Source organism: Ammodytes marinus (genome assembly GCF_949987685.1).
Source record: "Ammodytes marinus genome assembly, chromosome: 7".
In the NCBI taxonomy this organism is placed as follows: Eukaryota; Metazoa; Chordata; class Actinopteri; order Uranoscopiformes; family Ammodytidae; genus Ammodytes; species Ammodytes marinus.
Genome location: NC_137211.1, coordinates 1,827,246 through 1,847,245, shown reverse-complemented (window position 1 = coordinate 1,847,245; position 20,000 = coordinate 1,827,246). Strand labels below are relative to the sequence as shown.

The following is a 20,000-nucleotide window of genomic DNA, read 5'->3' as shown; positions in this document are numbered from 1 at the left end:
GACAGACAGACAGACAGACAGACTCACCACATACTTGGCGTTGGGCTCCTGCACCACACTGGCGTCTGTCACTTCAAACAGCAGAGCGTCCGATTGGCTCCTGCCTCTGGGGGCGGGACTATCGGCTCGACTTCCTGTCACAGAGAGGGAGGGACTTCCTGTGACCCCTCTGAGGCTCTTCCAGCTGTCACTCATCTTCCAGCTGTCCGTCAGATGGCGGGTCAGCAGAGAGGAGGGGGAGGGGCCGGCCGGAGACACAGCCACCGGACTGATGTCTACACAGGGGACGAGGGTTAATAATAATAATAATGTGGATTGGATTTATTTTGCGCTTTTCTAGGCCCTCAAAGCGCTTTACAGGGTTCCAGGTTCCATTCATTCACACACAGTCATACCGGTGGCGGAAGCGTGGCTGCCATTCAGCGCCTACGGCCCCTCAGACCACCACCTCAAACATACAGCAAGGACACAACAACCATGACACAAGTGGCAGGGCGGGGATCGAACCGCCAACCCTTCGATCATTGGCCGACCCGCTCTACCGCTCTGAGACACAGTCGCCCCAAGCTACGAACACACTGCACGCGACTCACACATATACAGTATGATCAAGCAAAGTTTTTTGATTTTTTTGATTTGATTTAGTTTATTTCAGACATATCCACATACAAAACAAAATGAAAAGCATGGAAATACAATAAACAAAAATTATGTTTTCACAAAAAAAACAAAAAAAAAATAAAATTATCTGTGTTGTTGAGATATGCCTGAAAAGGAGCAGGAAGAAGTATACACTTATTTAATCCTACCCCTTTCCTTAAAAAAAATAAAAAATCAAAATATTTATTAAATAAAAAAAAATAAAAAAATAAAAATATTCAATATTTTCAACATCTGCGCCAATGACGCGCCCGACGCCAAATCATGTGTAGACACCTGTGTACACGTGTGAATGTCGATAGTTAGCCTGCTGCTATCGGTGTATGAATGTGTGTGTGAATGGTAACGTGGGAAAGGAAAACAGGTTTTTTCCCTTGCAAAAGAGTCTTCGGTCTCAATGGGATTTTTACCTGTATAAATAAAGGTTAAAATTTTTTTTTTTTTTTTAAACGTGCGGCGTCCATCACAGTTATCGCGTGTAGTGTGTTCGTACCTTTAGTTTTTATCTGTATATGAACTATTAAAGGTGTAGTCAGTGATTCTGGAGAACACTTGCTGTCAAAATCAGTTTTTGGTGGTCATAATAGGTGAATATCTCATCACGATTTCGCTACATGTCCATACTGTGTATAAGTAGCGGATCATGAGGAGATATTCACTGATTTTGACAACAAGCGTTCTCCAGAATCACTGACTCAACCTTTAACAAATTAAACTGACAATAAAGTGTGTTTTTTTCTGACCTGTAAGACTTGTACAAAAAAGTGATTGAACTTGATTTCACTCTGTCTACACATTTCAACTCTGTACTGTCTAAGTAAGGGTTAATGCCCGAACACCTCGAAGGGCATTAACCCGCTTATACCATAGTCACCTACTAATAAAAATAATAATTAGACCAATCAGTTATGTTTTCATGCCTTTTTGCGATCAAATTAGATTTTTTTCGAACCAATAACAACTTGTTTCCATAGCAACACCTGAGACCTCGTATAATAACTGGAAAACCCATCGCAAACCCATAAGGTTCTTATGTAATGAAAACGTAGTTCAGTACTCCAGTCAATAGGAACTACCAAGGATACGACCTAGCGACGACAGAATTTGGCTATAACGGTGCGTTCAAATTGTACTGGGAAGTCGGACCAAGGACAAGAGCAACGGGAGACTGCGGCAGCTGTTAGCCACAGAGCTACTGTTATGCTAGCAAGATACAAAGTCAAAAAACATTGCGCACGCTGTACACACAGGAAATGTAATCGGCCAATACGTTTAACAACAGCTCCACCGAGCTAACAAGGCATTTCCCCCAAAATAAATAACGCATTTCACGGAGAATATGACGAACATGTGTATTATGGGCTACAGCCAGAAGATACGTGAGGCAGTGACTGACTGACAGCAGTAGCCTGTGTCCAGATAGACAGTGAAGCCGGGCTTTGGTGGCTAAATACATGTAAACTCAGTTACAAACTTTTTTCAAATTAAACAGGGGTCTTACTCACCTTTTTAACGAGATAACCATTGACGTTTAGCCAGAGGACATTAAGTTTAGCCACTTTATTTTACTACTATCTTACTACAGCTCTTGTGTTACGAGCGCTATTCTGTGGTGGTCAGAAGCTATTGCACGGCAGGATATTTTAGGCTTTATAAATCCCTTATCAACACAGTTTAATCAGCGGCGAGCCGGCGACGCATTAAAGTGGACAGAATGTGAACAGTTCCATCTAGGTGTCCATACATCAGGGGTTAATCCACACTTATGGAATGTTCTCCAGCCAATCAGAATAGAGTATTCACACAGACTATGGTATAATAAAGCTTAAAAATGCCATCTTAAAAAAAAAAAATAATTGATGAAAACATGGGTTGCGTTCCGAATCGCATGCTTTCTACTATATAGTATGTAGAAAAAAGATTTAGGATGTCCCGATTCTTGTGGCCAGATTTAGGATGGTTAGAAGTACCCGGATGTCCTACTTTATGCGGCCAAGATTGTTAGTGTTGAAAACTGCATCCTATTTGGGCGATTCTGACCCACAATCCAGTGCGCACGTGAAGTGACGTCACATCGACGAAGCCTCCATATGAAAACATGCGACGGATATAAAAGCAAGAGGCAAGATCAAGGCGCAATGTTATGATGAAATAAGAGAGTACAAGTATGTCCCAATAGTATGCCTACTGCTTCCTAACTAGATTATTTTTATCGTCGGATGTAGTATGTAGAATAGAAAAAAGAAAGAGTATGCGATTCGGAACGCAACCATTGTCTAATTGTCTAATAATCACACCACACACGTACCTGTGCTGCTGAGTCCCTCCTCCATTGATTCTCCCAGGAAGTCAGAGTCACTGTCGATGCCGGACCCTTCTCCTCCCTCTCCCTCCTCTCCCTCTCCCTCTCCCTCCGCCACGTCGAAACACAGAGTTCCCCCCAAACGATCGCTCACACACTCCTCCTCTTCCTCCAGCTCCGCCTCCCAGCTGTCTGCTTTAAAAGACACAGTGCGTAGAATTTATTGGCATTATTGTTATTTTAAAGAGCAACTTGCAGGTTAAAAAAAAAAAGTGTTTTTCCTAAGAATGGGCCTTCTCTACTATATCTGCTTCCTAGCTGTCTGCTTTAAAGACACAGTGCGTAGAATTCATTTGCATTTTTTTTTTCATGACAGACTTGGTATAAATGTAATATAATATTGATAAAATGTTTAAATAAGTGTTTAATCTCGCCTTGAAAATAAAGTGGTTTTGTTTTCTTTTATTTCCTCCTTACTATCTCGGCCTCCCAGCTGTCTGCTTTAAAGGCGCAGTGCGTAGAATTTATTACCATTATTATTATTATTATTTTTAAATACATAATGGTGTTTTTGGCACGTCTCTCACTGTTTTGTCATGTACCACAACATTTAATAAAAACTGGGAAAAAGAAGAACAGACTTCTTTAAAGGTGCAGTGCGTAGAATGTATTGTCTGTGTGTGTGTGTGTGTGTGTGTGTGTTTGTGTGTGTGTGTGTCTGTCTTATCTGTCTGTCTCTGTGTGTGTGTACCTTTAAGCTCCTCCTCCTCCGGTTCACTTCCTGCTTCTTGCTCCTCCGCTGCCGGCTGGCGGCCATCTTTAAACAGCGACCGCTTCAGACGGTCCAGGAACCGGGACGCCATGGCAACGCCCCGCCTACACACACAGACAGACATTAGTTAATTTTTTTAAGATAATTTTTTGGCATTTTCAAGCTTTATTAGACAGTACAGAGTTGAAATGGGGAGACAGAGAGAGAGAGACAGAGAGAGAGAGAGAGAGGGGGGGATGACCTGCAGTAAAGGTCCACGGGTCGGATTTGAACCCACGACCACTGCAACGAAGGCCGGAGCCCATATGGAACGCGCTCTATCCACTACACCACCGGAGCACAGTGGTGGGCACAGTAGATGTAATAGCAGCCACCACTAGTTTTACTACTAACACCCTCCTGTAAATCCCACTGAGGCAAATGTCTATTTGTGATTTTGGGCTATTCAAATAAAACTGATTTGATTTTGATTTAGTTTAGACCACCCTATAGATCAACAGTGCGACTTCTCAAATACCTAACCACACTTGCACACATCCTATTCTATGAATCACAACACAAATTGTAAAAATCCTAGGCAGACATTGTTGCAAAGATTTTTTGCAAAACACACTGCACTGTTTAACGGTTTAAAGGTGTAGTCAGTGATTCTGGAGAACGCTTGTTGTCAAAATCAGTGAATATCTCCTCACGATCCACTACCTGTCTGTACTGTCTGTGTGTGTGTGTGTGTGTGTGTGTGTGTGTGTGTGTGTGTGTGTGTGTGTGTGTGTGTGTGTGTGTGTGTGTGTGTGTGTGTGTGTGTGTGTGTGTGTGTGTGTGTGTGTGTGTGTGTGTTCTCTAACCAATACACCACGCCGGCCCCAGACTACACATGTTTCTAATGTTCTGTTAAAATGCATGGGTAGGCCAAACATATGAAGAGGACAAAAATGGAACAGTTTTTCATGCATTTTTTTAAAAATGTTGACAGACAGACAGACAGACAGATAGACAGATAGATAGATAGATAGATAGATAGATAGATAGATAGATAGATAGATAGATAGATAGATAGATAGATAGATAGACAGACAGACAGACAGACAGACAGACAGACAGACAGACAGACAGACAGACAGACAGACAGACAGACAGACAGACAGACAGACAGATAGATAGATAGATAGATAGATAGATAGATAGATAGATAGATAGATAGATCAGTAAAGATGAATGGGACGTTTAACTGCTCGGTCACATTTCAGCCCCAAAGACTCACACACACACACACACACACACACACACACACACACACACACACACACACACACACACACACACACACACACACACACACACACACACACACACACACACACACACACACACACACACACACACACACACACACACACACACACACACACACACACACACACACACACACACACACACACACACACACACACACACACACTGATCATGTTACAGAGCTGCAGGCCTCTCTCAATGGAAACCATGTTGCATATTAATAATGCAGACGAGCCTGCAGCCAACACACACACACACACACACACACACACACACACACACACACACACACACACACACACACACACACACACACACACACACACACACACACACACACACACACACACACACACACACACACACACACACACACACACACTGCATCTTTCAGTCACAGATTCAACATTTTTAAATCATCAAGGTTTCTCAACTTAGGGTGACAAGCAGTTATATAGCAATAACTAAGACATGCTGTAGTCTATATGAGTTTAAATTTCATTTTTTCATTTAACTTTTATTCATCCTCGAGAGACCAATTGAGGGGTAGCCCTCATTTACAATGATGTCGAGTTCAAAGCAAATTCAAAGGAAAAACAACAATACATAAACAATATTCAATGCAAAAACATCAAATACACAACAACAGGTGAAGAGAAAAAAACAAACAATTGAAACATTTACACAGTGGTGAAGAGTGGCAGCAATTAAAATGAAATGGGTGAAAGTACAATATAGTCTAATAATAAGTTTGTAATAATTGTAAGCAGTTGAATAAAAGGTGGGACTTTTTTGGGACTTTTTTTTTAGATACATAGGATTAGTTTACTCAGAAATATTGTTTATGACGGTTTAAATAGGCCCATTCAACTTTTCTGTACGAAATAAAGAACAAATTAATGGACAAATCATAACTAGGCTATTATTACTGTAACATGTAGCAAGCAGAAGTTTACGAGGCGTCTTTAAATGCATCCTATTGATCAGTTGAATGTCAGTTGGTTAACACCCAAATGATTTAATCAAAAGCGTTACCACATAACAGGTTTGTTTTTAGCTGTTAATACGTTTTCAATCACGTCGCTGGTGAGTTTAAAGTTAACAAACAGGCTCTAATGTTAATGATATATGAACTGACAGTTAGCATTTTAGCACAAGTAGCTAACGGTCAGCCTTTAATCCACCTTAGGACGATTATTATAAAGTTTAAATTTGAATAGCCTAATTAACCGTTTAAAGCCGTTTGACTGTCTCAATGACAGCGGCTAAAAACACTTAGCTCACATCACTGTTAAGTTAGCCCGCCGACAAGCTAACAAGTTAGTAACCGTTTGAAAAGGTCTTTTTATGATTTATTTAATAGTGTAATGTTTTTTTTCTTTTGGATAACTCACCCCGGGGCTCTAGGCTGTCTGTCCCCGGCTCTGGTTAACTCATGTGCCGATTCAAAGTTCAAAACGCTCCGATCGCGACCTCCAGGCAGGACCGTCCTGTTGGTGTGTGCTGTATCCCGATTCCTGACACTTTCCCCGGCTACAGCCCACGGGAGGAGGCGGTACCCGGCTGGAAGTCGGATCGTCTCCATATAAGGCAACGCAATGCTACACAGAGAACAGCAGAGGGCGCAAAGCAACTGTGGCGAGGAAAACAGGTGGAAAATGGTTTAAAAAATAAAATAATGATAATTTATGGATATCGTCATGAAACGTTGCCAGTTGATTACTGGCATTAAAACAATTACTTTCTGTATATTAATTTTTATGAAATGTTTAAAAAAATATATCCAGACCATTTGGCCATATCTAACTTATTAGCCTCTGTGTAGGCCTCCATAATGGATCATGATCTATGACCATGATGACATGTCAACCACTTTTTAATTGTTGTACAATAAAAGATAAAAATAAATCCCTCACTTACGCCACAATCACTTAACCAAACTTTAACATGATAGCATTTGTGTAAAGGCAACATTGTAATAATTAGACCAAATAATGCTTTAGGCTATTTGCGTTGTGATTTTGACATGTTCAGACAGCCAGGAGTATAATGAATGACTGTGGGAAAGTGTTGTCCTTTCAGGCGTAAATCCTGTTTCTCCACTTCCATTAAATTTGTTCAGATCTGGGTCAGAGTTTCATATTATTTCAGTGTAGGATTGGGAAACATTTTTTTGTCTTTTTTTCCAGATCATTTTTTATATATATTTTTTTCTTTATTAGACAGTGTTGTAGAGACAGAGATGAAATGTGTCAGAGAGGGGAATGACATGCAGAGAACGACCCGGGTCTGCTGTGAAGAGGACTGACACTCCATTGCCCTTTGACCGGTGTTAAATGAATGGATTTGCAAACGTCCTATCTTTTCCCACAGCCTGTGAATGCTGCAGCAGTGTTGACATTAATAACACAACAGCAACATTAAGCGAATCAAATATACAATACAGTTTCAGAGAGAAAAAAGACATTTGACATAGAATGTTGTACATACAAATAAATGATGCCATTGTAAATACCTTACCTGCTGCTGCTAATCAGCTTGGCCACTTTGACATTTGTTGTGAATTTACAAATGTCCTATTTTTTCCCACAGCCTTTGAATGCGGCAGCAGTGTTGAGTGGGCGTGGCCAAAGCTGTCTCAACCAGGAAGGTGTAGTGTGACCTGTGATGTCACCACTAGCACAGGCAGGTAAAGAGCCGCCACCCTGCAGACGTTAACACACACACACACACACCGTCGACTGTCTGCTCAACTCAACAGGTAAGAAAAGTTTCTGTACTGGGAATAGACCTGTAACTTCTACTGCTGTTTAGAATCAGTGTGTGTATGTGTATCTCGGTGTGTGTGTGTGTGTGTGTGTGTGTGTGTGTGTGTGTGTGTGTGTGTGTGTGTGTGTGTGTGTGTGTGTGTGTGTGTGTGTGTGTGTGTGTGTGTGTGTGTGTGTGTGTGTGTGTGTGTGTGTGTGTGTGTGTGTGTGTGTGTGTGTGTGTGTGTGTGTGTGTGTGTGTGTGTTTCAGTGTTTGACCCAGTGTGAGAGTAAGGCGTGTGTGTGTGTGTGTGTCTGTGTGTGTGTAAAGTTTGTAGAGTTAGTTTGGAGGCCTGTGTGAGTGGTGTCTGTCAGAATGAGATCAAGGTGTGTTTGTGTGTGTCTGTGTGTGTGTGTGTGTGTCTGTGTCTGTCTGTGTGTGTGTCTGTGTGTATGTCTGTGTATTGTCTTGTGTTTTTGTGTAAATACACCTGTAAACTCCTAACTCCTTGCTATCTTAATGTATATTCAAACACTGGTTTACATTAACACAAATATCTTCTATAAAAGCTTGTTATTCGAACACATTTCAACTGGATTAAGCTCGACCTGTCACCAGTGTTGCTGGAAGCTACTTTGAAAGCGCGGCGATTCAAACTTCAAATGAGTTGACGGGGACAATCTTGGCTGTGTTCCAGTCCCCATCCGTCCCTGGTAGAAACAGATTTAGGTTGCGTTCCGAATCGCATACTCTTTCTTTTTTCTATTCTACATACTACATCCGACGATAAAAAGAATCTAGTTAGGATGCAGTAGGCATACTATTGGGACATACTTTTATTCTCTTATTTCATCCTAACATGGCGCCTTGATCTTGCCTCTTGCTTTTATATCCGTCGCATCCCCGTTTGTTTTCATATGGAGGCTTCGTCGATGTGACGTCACTTCACGTGCGCACTGGATTGTGGGTCAGAATCGCCCAAATAGGATGCAGTTTTCAACACTAACAATCTTGGCCGCATGAAGTAGGACATCCGGGTACTTCTAACCATCCTAAATCTGGCCACAAGAATCGGGACATCCTAATTCTTTTTTCTACATACTATATAGTAGAAAGTATGCGATTCGGAACGCAACCTTTGTTTGTCCCAAATACATGATGTCAGATGCAGCATGATGACAAATACCCAGATGTTCTACCACATCCAGTGGTGATTTTTTTTAGTGTTGAAACCAGCAGCTGTTCTGACCCACAACACACACACACACACACACACACACTGAAACCCACACACACACACACACACACACTGAAACCCACACACAAACACACACACACACTGAAACCGAAACACACACACACCCCCACCCACCCACCCAATGGTTTGAATGAAGTAAAGCACTTTAAATGGCCTGTGTGTGTGTGTGTGTGTGTGTGTGTGTGTGTGTGTGTGTGTGTGTGTGTGTGTGTGTGTGTGTGTGTGTGTGTGTGTGTGTGTGTGTGTGTGTGTGTGTGTGTGTGTGTGTGTGTGTGTGTGTGTGTGTGTGTGTGTGTGTGTGTGTGTGTGTGTGTGTGTGTGTGTGTGTGTGTGTGTGTGTGTGTGTGTGTGTGTGTGTGTGTGTGTGTGTGTGTGTGTGTGTGTGTGTGTGTGTGTGTGTAAAGCACTTTGAATGGCCTCGTGTCTGAATTGTGCTATAGAAATAAACTTGCCTTGCTTTGTGTAAGGGGATTTATCCTCCAGAATATCTTGTTTGAAATCAGACAGTCATGTCCAATGTTAACAGAAACACACACTCATTCTAGTGCTATTGTACTTGGTCAACATAAAAAAAAACTATGGCTGCATTCTAAATCTTTCTTTTTTCTATTCTACATACTACAGCTGATCATAAGTATGTAGTTGGCATGCAGTATGCTACAACTGGGACATACTTTAAGTTATTTATTTATTTCATCCTAACATGGCTCCTTGATCTTGCCTCTTGCTTATATATCCGTCTCATCGCTGGTTGTTTTCACTGGGAGGCTCAGTCCATGTGATATAACTTCTGCTGCAGTGGATTGTGGGTCAGAACCTCCATAAAGCTGCTGGTTTCCAGAGACCTTATGGTTACTGGGAGGAGGAACCAGAGACCTCATGGTTACTGGGAGGAGGAACCAGAGACCTCATGGTTACTGGGAGGAACTAGAGACCTCATGGTTACTGGGAGGAGGAACCAGAGACCTCATGGTTACTGGGAGGAGGAACCAGAGACCTCATGGTTACTGGGAGGAGGAACCAGAGACCTCATGGTTACTGGGAGGAGGATCCAGAGACCTCATGGGTACTGGGAGGAGGAACCTAGATAACTCTAGGACATCCTAACACCATCTTCTGGTCACAGGCAGGTGGAAACAGGGTCTCTCTCTCTGGGTCGTCCTCAGACGAGCCCTCCATCGTTGCTTCCAGCCGGTTCTCCAGACATCTGGCCAGTTCATCGGTACTTTGCGCTCCTGCATCCGTCTTGAGTACATCCACGTATGTTGGTGTAGGACGTCCTCCAGACCGATGCCCATGGGTTGGTTCCCATAGCACCAGTTTGCTGGCTGGCAGCTCTTGGTGTCTTTGGCAGTGTCCCGCCAGTCTCATTCTCCTGGAAGCTGCTTTCTCGCTAACCCTTGGTGTTCCTTCATACAGGTATGGACGTTGGTAACATGTGTGCTCCTGCTGATGTTAAAGACCTACTTTACAGGTGGGAATATGAAGGTGTATTGAACTCTGAGATCCTATGTAGCATAAATGTGCAAACATTTTAGAAATCGGTTCATCATAGCCTGAGAAAAGGCAGAAAGAGTGTTTTATGGTCTCACTGTCTAACCCTACATTTTGCACAGTTGTGACATCATAACTGTGCAAAATGTAGGGTTAGACAGACACTCTTTCTGCATTTTCTCAGGCTAGGATGAACCGATTTCTAAAAAATTTGCACATTTATACTACATAGGATCTCAGAGTTCAATACACCTTCACATTCCCACCGGTGAAGTAGGCCTTTAAGTACTGCACGCAGCATTCTGGTGTAGCACCCGTCTAGAGACTTCTGCAAGGCTGGCTTCAGGGACCAGCATTTGCTGCCGTAGAGGAGAACAGACTCTTCCGTTGCAAAGAAAAAGCTGAGTTTGATTTGACGGGGGAGGTTGTGTGGGTGGGGGGGGAGTTCCACACACACAGGTGATGCCGTTCAGGGCCCTCCATGCGAGTGCCTTCCTCACCTTTAGGTCTCTGTTGCTCATAAAAGTCTTCCACATTCCTCACATGGTCCGTCCTCACTAACTGATTCACTGCAACATGTGACGCGTTGTTTACAGAGTGTCTTTTTGGGGCGACTGTGGCTCAGGTGGTAGAGCAGGTCGGCTGATGATCAAAGGGTTGGAGGTTCGATCCCCGCCCTGCCACCTGTGTCACAGTTGTTGTGTCCTTGGGCAAGACACTTCACCCACCTTGCCTCGCGCGAATGTCGATAGTTAGCCTGCTATCGGTGTATGAATGTGTGTGTGTGTGTGAATGGTAACGCGGGAAAGGAAAACAGGTCTCCCTTGTAAAAGAGTCTTCGGTCTCAATGGGATTTACCTGTAGAAATAAAGGTTAAAAAAAAAGAAAAAAAAATGTGTTTGACTGGGAGGCGGAGTCAGGGTTTCAGGAGAATGCTTGTTGTCAAAATCAGTGATTCTCTGCTTAGGATCCGCCACCTGTCTGTACTGTGTGTTTGCTGAAAAAAAAATGCAGTGTTAATACATAGCCTAAGCTCTGTAAACAAGGGGGACAACACTAGCTAACTGTGTGTGTGTGTGTGTGTGTGTGTGTGTGTGTGTGTGTCTTTATTAAAGGTTTGGACAGAAGTCACTCTACTGGTCTCACCTGCCTGAGGGCCTGGGAGCGGCTCAGAAACACACACACACACACACACACACACACACACACACACACACACACACACACACACACACACACACACACACACACACACACACACACACACACACACACACACACACACACCTCTCTTCAGTCAGCAGTGTGTGTGAGAGAGACACTCATTTGACTACAGTTACCGCTCCATGTTAAAGTTCCTCTTTTCTGTCCCTTTCTCCCGCAGTAAAGTATCCGCTCCACTTCATTGGTCAGTCTTGTGACTTAGATCACAAGTGTTCACCTAGCTAAGAGTCCTGCATCCCCATTTTTATTATATATTTTTTTTGTGGCATTTTTGCTTTATTAGACAGTTTTGTAGAGACAGAGAGGGGAATGACATGCAGAGAACGACACGGGCTGGATTCTAACCCGGGTCTGCTGCCCTTACCCACTGCATCCCCATTTTTAAGGTTTTTCCGGGGCGGATTATAACCTATAATAGTTTACAGAGCCTAGGCTGTGTTTGAACACTGGGTTTTATTTTCAGCGTACACACACAGTACAGACAGGTAGTGGATCGTGACGAGATATTCACTGATTTTGACAACCATTTTGAGCAGGTAATCAAGGTTTTAGTTTATTCCAAGTGAGCACAGTTTGGTAAATTATGAGATTTGTGTCTTGCCGTTGATTTAAGAGCTTAAAGGTGATATGAGGAACTTTCAGTTTGTGTTTGGACAAAAGTGGTGGTGTTTTTACCTGGGTTCCAAATCTCATAGGCTACTCTTTCTTTTTCCTATTCTACATAGTACATACATCTGACCATAAAAAGAATCTAGTTAGCGTGACATGGCGCCCCTCCTCTCTCTCTCACGCACGCATACACTCACTCACTCACGCACGCACGCACGCACGCACACACACACATACCCACACACACTCACTCACTCACTCACTCACTCACTCACTCACTCACTCACTCACTCACTCACTCACTCACTCACGCACGCACACACACACATACCCACACACACTCACTCTCTCTATCTCACTCACACACACACACACTCACTCACACATATTAAGGTGTTTATTGGACTAAACCTTGTCTGTTTGCGTCTGTATATTTCTCCTATACAACCATCAACCATCTTTAACGGACATTATGTCAAATTTTTTTTTTTTTTCTTTTCTTCTGGGAACCAAAAATCTCAACTTCTAAAGCACTTGTATCAACTAAACTTTCCATGATCATTCTCAGCACTATTCTGAAGGTTATTACAGAAGGATTTGTTCATATACTGTATTTTCTGTTGTGTGTCATCCCCAGGTTAACCATGAGTTGGCTCTCTCCCCTCCCTCTCTTCCTCTCTCTCTCCTGCCTCGCTGTGTGTGTGTGTACGGTGTGTGTCTCTCTCTCTCTGTCTCTCTCTCTCTCTCTCTCTCTCGCTCTGTCTCTGTCTCTGTCTCTGTCTCTCTCTCTCTCTCCCTCAGTAACACTGTGTATTGTGTGTCATCCCCAGGTTAACCATGCGGTGTCGCTCTCCCCTCCCTCTCTTCCTCTCTCTCTTCTGCCTCGCTGTGTGTGTGTCCGGAGCGACAGACTTCAGGATCTGTGCTTTCAGTCTGCAGAAGTTTGACTCTGTGAAGGCAGCTGAAGCTAGAACCATGCACACGCTGTTAAAGGTAGGACAGACAGACAGACACGCACGCAGACACACACACAGACACACGTGCGTGCGCGCATGCAGTCACTCACTCACACTCTCGCACGCGCACGCGCACTCACACACACACACACACAACACTTTTATGTTATTTTATGTTATTTTATTTTAATCATTTTATATTTTTTATTAAAAAAATATATATTTATTTAAAAAATAAAAAAAAATTATTTAAAAAAAAAATATATGTATATTTTTTATTTAAAAAATATTTTTTTTCATTTAAAAAATATTTTTTTTCATTTAAAAAATATTTTTTTTTATATAAAAAATATTTTTTTTATTTAAAAAATATATATATATTTTTTTTAAATATATTTTTTTTATTTAAAAAATAAATTTTTATTTAAAAAATAAATTTTTATTTAAAAAATAAATTTTTTTTATTTAAAAAATAAATTTTTTTTATTTAAAAAATAAATTTTTTTTATTTAAAAAATAAATTTTTTTTATTTAAAAAATAAATTTTTTTTATTTAAAAAATAAATTTTTTTTATTTAAAAAATAAATTTTTTTTATTTAAAAAATAAATTTTTTTTATTTAAAAAATATGTTTTTTTTATTTAAAAAATATATTTTTTTTATTTAAAAAATATATTTTTTTTATTTAAAAAATATATTTTTTTTATTTAAAAAATATATTTTTTTTATTTAAAAAATATATTTTTTTTATTTAAAAAATATATTTTTTTTATTTAAAAAATATATTTTTATTTAATTTATTATTAATTAATTGATTAATTAATGTTATTTATATATAATTTAATATTTAGTCATTTAAAAATCAATACGTCTGTCTCTGTGTCTGTGTATTTTGCAGGTAGTGTCTCGTTGTGATATCTGCCTCCTTCAGGAAGTCATCGATCCCGACGGTAAAATCCTCCAGAAGCTGTTGGCCTCTCTCAACAGGTACAGTGCAAACAGGTACAAACACACTCACCTGAATGTGTTTAGAAATGCTTTAACTGGGACATATTGGCTCGATTTTACTATGGTGTGAGGTGATATTTAGAGAAAAAATTTAGGAGATTAAAGTTGGATATTTCTGAAAACATGTATTGGAAATGTATGACAAAAAATATAGAAAAATTTGAAAATGTAATTTTTTTTAAATGTAAGAAAATAAATCATGAATTTATTTTGAAAATGTTTGAAATTTTTTTTTTTTAAGTGTGAATTCATGAGAAAAAAATTGGAAATTCATGAGAGATTTTTTTTAGAAATTGTCAGATCCAAGTCATACATTCATTGTAAAAAAAAAAGCAAAAAAAATTACAGGAAAAAATATTCTGCGATTCAAGTTGTAACAAAAACTTTATTGAAGAACCAAAGCTGGCAAAAAAGATTTTGGATCGAGTTTTTCTGTGTTATTTTAATGACACAAACCATCAGCTCCTAAACCTTTATTGAATGTTTTGAGCCAGTGAGACTAACCCTGCATCATGTTTATTAATACAATGTGGTGATCGTTACCTGTGTGTGTCTCCAACAGGGAAATTGACAGGTACAGTTCAACTTCAATTCTAACCAATCAACACAATCACCTTTTTGATTTAACCTACTTTACTGGTCTGGGATAAAAAGGAAATAATTTATTTTGATTGATTGATTGATTGATTGATTGATTGATTTATTAATTAATGATTTTTTATTTTATTTTTTTTTTGCTAAGTGTACCAGCTAAAACACATCCAGGTGTTTTTATTTTAATTAGATTTTTTTAATTAATTTTTTTTAATTAGAAATGATAAACCTTTTGTTTATACTAATGGAAACGTTAACACAGGCATGTCCACTGGTGTCTAAAAGGGTATTAACCACTAATATGCATGGGATAAGATAAGATAAGATAAGATATACTTTATTCATCCCAGCAGGGAAATTCAGATGCTACAGCAGCCAGCATACACAGAACACAACACAGCACATATAGGCCTATCCCCACCCAAACATGAGCATACATACATACATAGCCAAGATGATTTAGAATTTTGGAATTCTAAATCGATTTTTTTTTTGCATGTGTGTGTCTGTGACATGCAAACAGCTCAAATTGGAGCTAACGGAGGGCAATTAATACGAGGTCTGCATTCAAAATAATGAATTAACAGAACATTTACTCCAAAATATATCACAATAAAAGTCCTGCAGTACACTCAGCTTCCTGTAGGTCAAGTTTCAAATTAAAAGAAAATTTGTGATGATTGATGGGAGAGATGATTTTGGTGGATCAGCGAATAATTCATAAACATCGTAAAAATGCAGCTGTACTGTCTTTTAGTAATCGTGTGTGTGTGTGTGTGTGTGTGTGTGTGTGTGTGTGTGTGTGTGTGTGTGTGTGTGTGTGTGTGTGTGTGTGTGTGTGTGTGTGTGTGTGTGTGTGTGTGTGTGTGTGTGTGTGTGTGTGTGTGTGTGTGTGTGTGTGTGTGTGTGTGTTTTTCTCAGGTATGACGAATACACCTACAAGGCAGTGTCCAGTAAAAGCATGGGGGACTCTTCTGACAACATGCAGAAATATGTCTTCATCTACAGGTAAGACACACAATAAAGTTGCTTCAAATTCAATTGAAGGGTCACTGTGTAGTTTCAGAGGAGGGGGATTTGTTTACATTCTCTTGTTCAAACTCTCTCACACACACACACACACACACACACACACACACACACACACACACACAAACAAGCTTTCTAACTTCAGTGTTCCAGGGATCACATTTTCCTGTGAGGAAAGTTGTTTATTCAGTTATGAGAAAATGCCTTAGAAAATGTTTCACTTCTCTGACACACACAAAGTTACACACTGCACCTTTAATCTTTACCTCTCCCCAGGGAGGAGACGGTGAATGTTACGGGGACGTTTCAGTACGAGAAGAAGAACTCTTTCGTCAGAGCGCCGTACGCTGTCCAGGTCCAGAGCAAGAAAACCGGTGAGTCTATGTGAAACATTTAAACTGATATCATGCAAGTTAAGTTAAGTTATCTTTATTTGTCAGTTGTACACGAGGCACATTGAAATTTGTCTTTTCGCATATCCCCTCTCAAGTTACCACACTTCGGAGGGGGTCAGAGCGCAGGGTCAGCCGCAGTACAGCGCCCCTGGAGCAGTTTGGGGTTAAGTGTCTTGCTCAAGGACACAATTGTAGAGATGGTGGGCACCGTAGACACAATACCACCCTCCTGTCCGGTGCCGGGGATCGAACCAGCGACCTCATGGTTACTGGTCGGCCACCTTACCTCTAGGCCATCCTACCACATTAGAACGCATGATAGGTGTACTTACGTTTTGCAGGACATTTAATCAACGATGACAGAAACTGGAACTCTCTTTTAGTTTTAATTTATTTTCTCTTTTACGCATGACACTCGGTCGCATATCATCAACAATCAATATTTCAAACAATTCAGAAGGTCCCTAAATAACTCCCACCCACTAATCAGTTAATTCACAATTGTCCGTGTGTGACTTGACGTCACCACTAAGGTGCGCTTCTTTTTAGCACCTTTAAAGCTGCATCAATACGTGACTGAATTTTACCTTCATTCTCCTTGCTCTAAAACATAAAAAAAAATTCTCTGTTCGATACACATATCGTTACAGCCCTAAAAAAAACTTAAATAATAAATAAAATTAAAAAAATTAATAAAAAAGAAAATTAAAATACGTCTTGGTTCGATATAGCCTGGTGCTACCAGACCATCGTACTTCATTTCATTTGTACAGAAGGTCTGGCAGTGCTGTAATTGGCAAAAGTTCACTCACTTGGAGGCGGGTGTCTGTTAAAGTTTAAAACTATTGGATCTGCCCAGTGCCACTCTGGATTAGCCAACCAATCGCATAACGTTTGGTCGTCACGTGTGTCATGAGCCGGCTTCTGGCAACTGAAACTGGAGCGCGACTTCGACGTCATCGTTCTCAGCCACTCGCTCGCTCTCTTCGCTGATTGGACACAGAAATTTGTTCGAGCAGAATCCCACTAATACGCCCCGTCACCAGACTGACTACTGAAGGGAAAATGAAATTTGGCCGGAAGTAGGTAGGCGGGCGCAGCCAGGCTAGGTTCGATACACATCAGCCAACACATTACATCCCTAACTAACCCGTGTTATTATCGTTCCCCCTGCAGTGCTGAAGCAGTTTGCCTTGATGTTATAAAATGTTGTTGTTTTTGACCTTTAGGGCCACTGTAGCCTTGAATAGAAAAGCGCATAGCATAAACTAAAATTGTATAGAGATTAGATGGATTACAAGAAGCGAATATAATAAATATTTTTATTTTTTTTACTATGGAAAAGGGGTAGGATTAAATAAGTGTATACTTCTTCCTGCTCCTTTTCAGGCATATCACATCAATACAGATACTTTTTTAATTTTTGTGAAGTCATTTAAACATAAATTGTTTATTGTATTTTTATGCTTTTCATTTTGTTTTGTTTTGTTCTTGATATGTCTGAAATCAATAAAAAAATTCTAATTCAAATTCAAATTGCATTATCATTCTTTCCTCCGTAACCTTGAATTAAAAAGAGCATCATATAATATAAACTAAACTGTGTTATTCCCCCCCCCCCCCTCTAGCCCTGAAGCAGTTTTCTCTGGTGTCTCTGCACGCGGAGGGGAAGCAGGCCGTCAGCGAGATGGACCGGCTCTACGACGTGTTCGAAGACGTCAGCAAGAAGTGGAACGACACGGTGAGAAGGGAACGTTAGCTTTCTATTAGCTCGCATGCTAACGTCATAATAATAACTATTGGTACGGTAGCTTTCTCTTAGCTCGCATGCTAACGTCATAATAATAACTATTGATACGGTATAGCTTTCTCTTAGCTCGCATGCTAACGTCATAATAATAACTATTGGTACGGTAGCTTTCTCCTAGCTCGCATGCTAACGTCATAATAATAACTATTGATACGGTAGCTTTCTCTTAGCTCGCATGCTAACGTCATAATAATAACTATTGATACGGTAGCTTTCTCCTAGCTCGCATGCTAACGTCATAATAATAACTAGTAATACGGTAGCTTTCTCTTAGCTCGCATGCTAACGTCATAATAACTTTTTTTTTTTTTTTTTTTTTTTTAACTTTTATTCATCCTCGATGATGTCGAGTTCAAAGCAAATTCAAAGGAAAAACAACAATACATAAACAATATTCAATGCAAAAACATCAAATACACAACAACAGGTGAAGAGAAAAAAAAAAAAAACAATTGAAACATTTACATAGAGGTGAAGAGTGGCAGCAATTAAAATTAAATGGGTGAAAGTACAATATAGTCTAATACGGTAGCTTTCTCTTAGCTCGCATGCTAACGTCATAATAATAACTATTGATACGTTAGCGTTCTCTTAGCTCGCATGCTAACGTCATAATAATAAAGGTGCAGTGCGTAATATCTGAATATTCTACACACTACACCTCTCCAAGTTAAAAAGTGCTTTACAACAAATAGCAGTTAAAGGTGGAGTCAGTCAATCTGGAGAACGCTTGTTGTCAAAATCGGTGAATATCTCCTCATGATCCACTACCTGTGTGTACGCTGTAAAAATATCCAGTGTTAATACACAGCCTAATTTCTGTAAATTGGTATGTAAACAAAAGGGGTTGTTACAGCATGATCAAATCAAATGTTTCCCCCCCAAAACTTATGTGCAAGATTTCATAAAAGTAAATTAACTTCATAATCCAATTATTTTTTCACAAAGATGAAACGTTAATATAATCTATTTATCAATTTTTTGTTTGACTCACACCATCTATATATTGTGTGTGTGTGTGTGTCTGTCCCTCTGTCTGTCTGCCTGTCTGTCTGTCTCTTTGTCTGTCTGCTTGTCTCTCTGTCTCTCTGCTTGTCTCTCTGTCTCTCTCTCGCTCTCTCTCTCTCTCTCTCTGTCTGCCTCTCTGTCTCTCTCTGTCTGTCTCTCTGTCTCTCTCTCTCTCTGTCTGTCTGTCTCTCTCTCTCTCTCTCTCTGTGTCTGCTTGTCTGTCTCTGTCTGTCTGCTTGTCTCTCTGCCTCTCTCTCTCTCTCTCTCTCTCTCCCTCTCCCTCTCTCTCTCTCTCTCTCTCTCTGTCTCTGTCTGCCTGTCTCTCTCTCTGTCTGTCTGTCTCTCTCTCTCTCTCTCCCCCCTCCCTCTCTCTCTCTCTCCCTCTCCCTCCCTCTCTCTCTCTCTCTCTCTCTCTGTCTCTCTCTCTGTCTGTCTCTCTCTCTCTCTCTCTCTCTCTCTTCCCCCCCCCCTCCCTCCCTCCCTCCCTCCCCCCTTCCCTCTCTCCCCCCCCCCTCCCTCCCTCCCCCTCCCTCCAGAATGTGATGTTTCTTGGAGACTTCCACGCGGGCTGTGCTCACATGAGTAAGAAAGACAAGAAGAAGATCCGCCTCTTCAAGTCCAAGTTCTCCTGGCTCATCGGAGACAAAGTGGACACCACCGTCAACGAGGATTACCCCTGTCCCTACGACCGGTAGGGTGTGTGTGTGTGTGTGTGTGTGTGTGTGTGTGTGTGTGTGTGTGTGTGTGTGTGTGTGTGTTACCCCTGTCCCTACGACCGGTAGGGTGTGTGTGTGTGTGTGTGTGTGTGTGTGTTACCCCTGTCCCTACGACCGGTAGGGT

At 40.7% G+C, this 20,000-nt stretch overlaps 2 protein-coding genes and 1 long non-coding RNA gene across 5 annotated transcripts in view; 2 read left to right on the top strand and 1 right to left on the bottom strand.

Moving 5' to 3' along the window:
• snx21 (sorting nexin family member 21) overlaps positions 1 to 6,552 on the bottom strand; it is a 13,353-nt gene extending 6,801 nt beyond the window's left edge. For 2 of the 3 annotated variants that reach the window (XM_080030448.1, XM_080030450.1), the window contains exons 1-4: positions 6,422 to 6,552; positions 3,714 to 3,838; positions 2,969 to 3,157; positions 28 to 275 (exon numbers count right to left, since the gene is read on the bottom strand). In XM_080030448.1, the coding sequence (XP_079886574.1) occupies positions 28 to 275; positions 2,969 to 3,157; positions 3,714 to 3,825 (549 nt within the window). In that variant the 5' untranslated portion in view covers positions 3,826 to 3,838; positions 6,422 to 6,552. The remainder of the gene's footprint in view (positions 1 to 27; positions 276 to 2,968; positions 3,158 to 3,713; positions 3,839 to 6,421) is intronic. The other variant, XM_080030449.1, reaches the window with a different exon arrangement.
• The window catches only part of LOC307252802, a 46,571-nt gene that overhangs the window by 21,607 nt on the left and 4,964 nt on the right, over positions 1 to 20,000 (top strand). The window lies entirely within an intron of this gene.
• LOC307252793 (deoxyribonuclease-1-like 2) overlaps positions 10,343 to 20,000 on the top strand; it is a 14,622-nt gene continuing 4,964 nt past the window's right edge. Inside the window, exons 1-8 of the mRNA XM_080030589.1 lie at positions 10,343 to 10,452; positions 13,191 to 13,353; positions 14,215 to 14,318; positions 14,887 to 14,898; positions 15,840 to 15,926; positions 16,224 to 16,321; positions 17,971 to 18,083; positions 19,697 to 19,851. Of these exons, the coding sequence (XP_079886715.1) occupies positions 13,198 to 13,353; positions 14,215 to 14,318; positions 14,887 to 14,898; positions 15,840 to 15,926; positions 16,224 to 16,321; positions 17,971 to 18,083; positions 19,697 to 19,851 (725 nt within the window). The 5' untranslated portion in view covers positions 10,343 to 10,452; positions 13,191 to 13,197. The remainder of the gene's footprint in view (positions 10,453 to 13,190; positions 13,354 to 14,214; positions 14,319 to 14,886; positions 14,899 to 15,839; positions 15,927 to 16,223; positions 16,322 to 17,970; positions 18,084 to 19,696; positions 19,852 to 20,000) is intronic.